This window comes from Ceratina calcarata, unplaced genomic scaffold (assembly GCF_001652005.2).
Source record: "Ceratina calcarata isolate Rehan_Ccalc_2016 unplaced genomic scaffold, ASM165200v1 scaffold27, whole genome shotgun sequence".
Classification (NCBI taxonomy): Eukaryota; Metazoa; Arthropoda; class Insecta; order Hymenoptera; family Apidae; genus Ceratina; species Ceratina calcarata.
In genome coordinates, this window is record NW_017149195.1 from 455,881 (window position 1) to 463,141 (window position 7,261).

General features: G+C 39.1%; 1 protein-coding gene across 4 annotated transcripts in view; it reads right to left on the reverse strand.

Moving 5' to 3' along the window:
* Positions 1-73: 73 nt before the first annotated feature.
* Positions 74-7,261, reverse strand: part of LOC108623489 (clavesin-2) — an 8,863-nt gene continuing 1,675 nt past the window's right edge. The window contains exons 1-6 of one of the 4 annotated variants that reach the window (XM_018022038.2): positions 6,397-6,714; positions 2,445-2,636; positions 1,955-2,159; positions 1,755-1,878; positions 1,448-1,660; positions 74-1,056 (exon numbers count right to left, since the gene is read on the reverse strand). In XM_018022038.2, coding sequence (XP_017877527.1) covers positions 391-1,056; positions 1,448-1,660; positions 1,755-1,878; positions 1,955-2,159; positions 2,445-2,604 — 1,368 coding nt within the window. In that variant the 5' untranslated portion in view covers positions 2,605-2,636; positions 6,397-6,714 and the 3' untranslated portion in view covers positions 74-390. Of the gene's footprint in view, positions 1,057-1,447; positions 1,661-1,754; positions 1,879-1,954; positions 2,160-2,444; positions 2,637-3,735; positions 4,282-4,480; positions 4,840-6,396; positions 6,715-7,261 lie in introns of those variants that run through there. The other 3 variants (XM_026812329.1, XM_018022039.2, XM_026812328.1) reach the window with 3 other exon arrangements.

Below are 7,261 nucleotides of genomic sequence, written 5' to 3' on the forward strand. Positions count from 1 at the left end.
TGTTTGAGTAACGTTCAAAAAAGTAAACTATTTTTATAAAAAGAATTCAGTAAAAATTGTGTAAACAAAAGTCTTCAGTATACTATTTAAATTTCTTCACTTTCCAGTTAACATTCAAATTATGTACTAATTCGATTTAACAGTCTTTTATTTGTATGATATGAAAGAACAGAAGCCTCGTCAATATTTAAGATTTAAGTACACATTAAAAATAATGCTGTATACCTTATCACAATAGATCTTTTAAAAACCAGCGAGATACAAATTTGTTTCATAGTACTTACTGCATCCTGCCTAAACCTAATGACATTCGAATAAATCAAAGTCAACTCAGGTATAAGTACTTGATCAATGAATTTGTTTCGACCTAACAGCTCGAGCAGGTTTCTATTACGTAATGAGATTCGCTTCTTCTGAGAGATTCTCAATCTTACTTGTTTCGATCAAAGCATTATCTGGTCTGTTATCCAATGAATTGTCCTTGTTGTCGTCGCTGTCCGGCTTGTTCAAATTCCTCTCCGGCTGAGACTCTAATAAGTTATCTTCCACGTCTCGTTCTCTTCTATTATCGAAGTAACCGTTGCCATTATTTAACTTCATGTCTCTGGTTCTACAAAAGGAATCTACATTCTCCTTTATCGTCCTGCTATCCTTTCTGCATTCTCTCGCCTCTTCATTACTGTGACTAATTAGATCCAGCTCCACGTTTGTCCCTCCGGGTTTCCTCACAGATTGATTCTTTACAGAACTGCCGAAGGGATTGAAAAATCGCCTTCCGTTTTCTTTGCTCACGACGTTGTTGGACTTTACGGAGTCTGTTTCGTTCGGTTTATTGTTATCTGCGTCTCTCAGCTCGAGGTTCTTATCACAAGACCGTTCTGCATTCTCGATCCGCTCCTTCGCGGCTAGTTCGGCCTCTTTCATAGCTGAATGAATAACTGGTTCAGCCCATAGACCTGGATTGAACGCTGGCCCTGTGCCACCTAGCTCCGCTGGCAAAATGTCAGTGGGCAAGTGTTGGTGCAGGGTGCTCAGATTGTTTCCGTGCAGATAGATCTAGAAATAATCGTCGGACACGCAACCGTGAATATCACGAAAGTGATAAAGTCTTATTGCCACGCGATTATTCTCACGGTGCAACGTACTGAACGATCCCCTTAGGATTAAACGATCGTTCAATTACTTATTCACTCTTTGTGTAAATATCTCTGCTACATGCTGAAGTCCCAAGCGTAAATTATCTCCTGGTCAATATTTAACTCCCCCTATCTAAGTACATACGTATGCAAAGCCGGTTTCTGCAAGCGGTTATACGCGCAATTAGACTCTTTGTCTTGTAGCAATTTGTTACCGACCTGATTACAGTTGCTCGTGCTCAGGAGCTTGATCTTTTGAACTCATGCAAAATCTCGTAATTTATTATAACAACACGGAATGTTATACTTACTTTGTTCCGAGTTTTTTCGTCTAAGAAAGGTTTCACGAGGGTCAACGTGGCTTGAACGTACAGCGGTGCCGACAAGAAGTGTACAGCTTTGAATCTGGCCGGAAATCGTCCCCGAAGAGCGGCTATTAGGTTTCGCAGTGCCGCTGCGCCCAAGGCACTGCCTTGTCGTAAAGAGAATCCGCTCCAATCTACCACAGCCACGAAACCGGATTGCTAAGGGCAAAAATGGAACGCTCGAAGCTAAAGAACAGGCTGGCGAGATCTTTTGTTCCTCAAATTATCCCGAGACTAAAAAAAGATATCGTACCTGATTTCTCGGATCTTGTATCAGAATTTCCAAGACCAAAAAGAGAGCTCGTTGAACCGACAATGCTGGCACCGCGATCGGGTCCCACTGCGAAGCTAAAATCACGAGCACGCATCTTCCTTTTCTGCAAAATTGAATATGATATTTAAACTGGAACTGTTTTAATAAAACGAAGTGAATGGATTTGAATTTTAAAATACCTGTCACGCGCCGGAAGTACACCCGGTATTCCTGCGCGTAACGCCCGTTGTATGGCTGGATCTCTAGCCGTTAGATTGCCGAAGATATCTTGTCGATTCGCTACTTGCGCCTGATAAGCGGCTATCAGAGCGGCAGCTTGCTCTGTGCGATACTTCCGGGCCAACAGGAAACGCGTAATATATTCGTCCGTGCAGTGCCTCAACTCTAAGAGCAAAACGAGTGGGTCATTGTAATGCCTCGCGTGGAAAAAAGTAGCCGGCAGGAAGCCGTCGACATGAATGCCGGATATTCGTGGATCGACGCACGGAAAACGAATCATAAGACCCTAGGCGAACATCTGTTCGCTAACAGGAAACGCTGGTAGTTTACTATTACTAACGGGACTGTGTTGAGGAAAAACTTATTATAGTGCAGGATGATAGCTTGGAATTAAAAATGGTTTGATCGAAAGCAGCGGATTTGAAGCGTTGCGAATAGATTCTTCCTCACCTACATCCGGCATTTCACGCAATATCGCTCGGACGGTTTTAATAGCCAGTTTCTTATCACGTTTGTCGAACCTGGCCTCCTCCTCATAAATACTCCGAGCCAAAGCGGAGCTTACGTGACCCCTCGTAGTGTCCCACATGTACTCGCAATATTCGGACATCTTGCAAACTCTTCCTTTCCCCTACCGCAAATCTGAAGCAATTTATAGTTAACATAAATTGATATACTTTATATGTTCGATAAACATGGGACAGTCAAAACTGGCACTCCCTTCGAGTGCCTTATGCAAGCTAAATTTATCTTTGAAGGTTTACAGAAACGAAACCTTATCGATATATTCGCAACTGGAAAAGTAATTCATTACACAATGTTTAGACTAAAATCATCTATAATCGAATGACAAAATACGGTGTGTCCTACCTTTTTTAAAAATCTACAAATTGCATGCACAATATAAAAAATATATAATATTAACTTGAACAGCAAATCGTGCATCTCATTATGCATTTCATTGTTGATGATAGGATTAATAAATGAATCGTATTCGTCTGTGAAACATCAAACGAGGTATTGCTACACCGGGTGTGACTCATTTCTAGGTGAAACACCGTCGAGACGTAATGTATCTTGCGACCGCGACCGGTTCATGTAACTGCTCATCGAGACTTTTACTTCGATTTTCCAGTCTCTTCAAGCCATTCGCGAATGATCAGTCGTGTTCGAATTCATTTTCTGCGGCACGCATCCGTCAGTCATCGATAATAATTATCACGTTTCTATATTTACTTCAGTATTTAAATACTGATTTGCACAGAAGCGAAAAATCGTGATAAAAGTGAAACGAACGCTTTAGTCGAGAGTTTCAGTAATCAATATATAATTATGATATCACAAATATGTCAGTGAACACCTCCTACCCGCATCGCATTCATTTTTAACAACGTAATTTATTCGTGTCACGTACACTGCTGTTCCTTTTGTAGTTCATATTTCAACTTTAGTTTAAAACTACTCGAATCCTTTTATGGATAGTACAACCATTCCTACTACAGCTCGTTCAATCATATCGCCAGCTGCAATTATAACTATAAAAACTAATCAACACTATCGCGAAACGTGAACCATAAGAAAATATGATGCGACGTTTAAAAGAGTTAAGATTATCAGCATAAGGAATTGGATACGACGTTTACTTTTATCCTCTCGTTGAAAGTCAATCGTTCCAACATTAATTTTATTCTGAAGTGAACAATAATGCACTGATAACATAAAACTAATCTCTTAAACTTACTTATTCAGAAATGTTTCGGAACACTTTAACGCAGGCCACACTTTTTCTTTCTCGTCACTCTTTGAATCACACAATGGCACACGAAATTATGACGAAATTCAAGAAAACACTAAGCGACTTATTTTTTATACTCGTATTCAGTCGAAATCGGTAAGTGAAGAAGACAAAGGACCTCGCATGTCGGAGGAACCTCGTTGCTCGAGCGGTCACGAGCGAACGGCGCGCAATGAAGTCGCCTGTTGCGATTCGCTCTAAAGTGTTAGTGTTAGAGCATTGGGAAACAAAGGTGCGAGAAAGACTGTCAAGGAGAAACGGCTTGGCTTGGTTGGAAAGAGAAGGAAAGGCATCGCCTACCGCGGTAATACAGGCGAACGATGGATTTAAGACACGTCTACCTAGTTCGAACGCACTCAATTCGTAATCCTTATTTGTCACAATGAAACGTTATGCTAGTTTAACGAAAAACGGTTTTTAAAAGACTCTGTTTTAATATAAATCGAATGAAAGAATAAAGGTACAGCAGACAAGAGATGTTATTATGAGAAAGACAAGAGGAGAACCACCTGCGCCGAAATTGAACAAAGGGGAAAAAAGGAGGACGGCAGGTTGGAGAGGAATAAAGAGAAAAGGCAGCACGTGGAGGCGAGACGAGAGGTTGACGGAGAGGAAGGACAGTCGCCAAGGTGGAAGTGAAAAAGGTGAAAAGAAAGATGGACGAAGCCGGTTACCGGCACGGCTGACTCACCGATCGTTCTTGCGCTATCAGGTTAAACCGTTCTCCAAAAAATGCGAGCGTCCACTAGTAAAATATATAGAAACCGGCAGGTGCTCCACATTTAGTTAAGTCAATTAATAATTTTGCACCGCGAAGCGGAAATTACATTGTCGACTGACGTATTTCGTAATGCAATTTTAATAACGAAACCTAATTTTTATAGTAATGATGTACTTAATAATATAACAACTTTTTATATAGAATAAAGTGACAGGGAATCGAAACCAGCTTTGTTTGATGAATTAAAATAAAACAGTATCTCGGCGGGACACCTGTGTGCTTTTCTGAGAAAAGTTAATCGAGCAGATGCCAAGCGTCCGGTTCTTGTCAGCTCGATCAGGAAACTGTGAACTCGATTATTCTTTTCTTTCGAAGAGACTTTTAAATAATGTACTGCAGAGGAAGCAAGCATTTTACATTAGGAAGAAGAAGAAGAAACAGGTTCGTGATCGATGTTGTTTCGAAATTGACGGTTGAGTTACAAATGTCGAGTCATGTAATTATTTGACGTATCACGTTACGTTATCTTTCTTGAGACTCGTTTAATTGCGTCTTCTACCAGAAACAGACACAATTTAAAAAGTAAGATAATCTTAAAAATATAAATAAATTTTTATTCATTATGATTGCGGTAACGGTTGGTAGTGAGTCACGGCTCAAAAGATGTAAGTTTCCCTTAAGCTTAAGATTACATCAGAAGAAGTTCAAGACGATTAACGATCGGCAATTGTGAGTAATATACGGGTTATATTCCGAAGCAAACGATCGGGCGATTGGAACGCTGATCCGCTACTGCGTATCCGATAAAGGAAGAAAATCTTGTATTATGGCGCGAAACCATTCAACTCTTCCACCAATCGATTCCACCAAGGACGAGCGTTAACGATATCGTCTCTTTTGTTAGATTAAGTACTCCAAACCGGTCCGCCGGCTAACTACATAATACGTTACGATACATTTTGAATGACCAGAATGTGCAATTACGACTGCCATGTATTTACATATGTATATTAGATATAGTACTGTGAAGCATTGTATGATGATGGAGCTTGATGACTGTCCACAATATATTGCTGTTCAATTGAGTTCAATAAAGCTACACGCTTCATCCAGCTCGCATAACTCCGTTTACTAATTTGTATCGAAAATCTTTTGAGTTTTACTATTCACTTCAAATGTTTTTTAATTTAAAATTCAATGGTGAAATCCCTTACGTCGTCAGCTTTGAATATGAAAGAGTTATGGGGTTTTGTAACCGCAGTACACAGTATAAATTACCAATTCTTTTTGCGGTGCACCATACGCTTGTCGCACTCGAAGGACGAGAACAGATCTGCACGGGTTACACGGCCGTATATACATTGCGCAACATAACGGTAGAAGCGTATCAAAGAGGAAGATAGAAGTCAGAGGTTTCTTTCGGAGTTATAAAAAGTAGTCGCAATCTATTTTGCTCGAGATTTCGATAACTTCACGTGATCTCTACTCATACTAATATCAACGAAACTTTATAGAAATTAGAATTATTCAGTGCTTCGACTGATATAATAGATGAAAGGATTTCTCTTTCTACACGTGTAACGCAAAATTATCAGTTTACGATGATTTGAGAGACAAAATGGAAAGTACACGCACTATAATTATATTGTTTTTGTTTAATTGATACTCTTGCGCGGAAAAGGAGTAAAACTCAGACCTACTAATTGATGCCTATCAGTTCATTAAAAACAAAGTGTTGTAACGAGTCACGATGTCGTAATGTGCTACAAAACAGACGCAAGCAAAAAAATGTTGCAAATATACAATACCGAGAACTCCATGTTTTAACGCGATTTCATTTGCTTTGCAGTTCTTAATTAACAGAGAGAATTGAAAAAGCAACTTACCGTGAATCCGACTTCAATTAACTGTTCAAGGTTCGACGAGTTAGGACGATGACAACTAAAGCCATGCACAACAAAAAAGCGTGTACCACGTTTGTACAATACTATACGCGCAGTAGTAATATTTAGTTACATGTTTACGCTACGTCACAAGGATACAATTTCGTATCGAGTAGCCGTGACCACAGTCGACACATCAAAAACCACTACACAAACTGAAGGAAAAGATTCGCGTTCTTGTCGTTTATTAGGAATACACGGGCGGTGCACCGAAGTTATATACGAGACATAAAGGATAATTAATGCACCAGGTGAACACTTTGTGTGACTGTGCGGCGCGAAACTGTTTGTTCGAAACCGTCGTTGTTAAAGCAAATCGCTTGCGAGCCCTCTATGGACTCCACAGTTACTAACAGAAACGTTCCTCGTTTCTAGGTAAAAAAGTTCATAAGGGAAATGTAATTCAAATGATTTCATATGTACAATATATAATTTTATAGAACGTAATAATTCTAAGTCTATACCAAATTAAATGTGATAGGAATATCAAGTTTTCGTGTTTAATAGTATAAGAGACTTTGAGGATCTGCGTCTAAAATCAATAATATAAATCATACATTTTGTACGAGATTTTATTTGTCGATTGTCGAATATTTAATTATTTTTAAAACATTTGAACATACGAGATAATTGGAGAGCATTAAGATAGTTACATTGCTTGTTGCATGAGGACGCTACTAGTATTAAAAAACAAAATTAAAAGCGTAAGAGTTGCTGGATGGGAAAAGGATACTTGTAAATAAATAATATTTCATCGTTTCTTTCCTTTTAATACTTTACGTATTGTATAATTACTAAATAATTTATG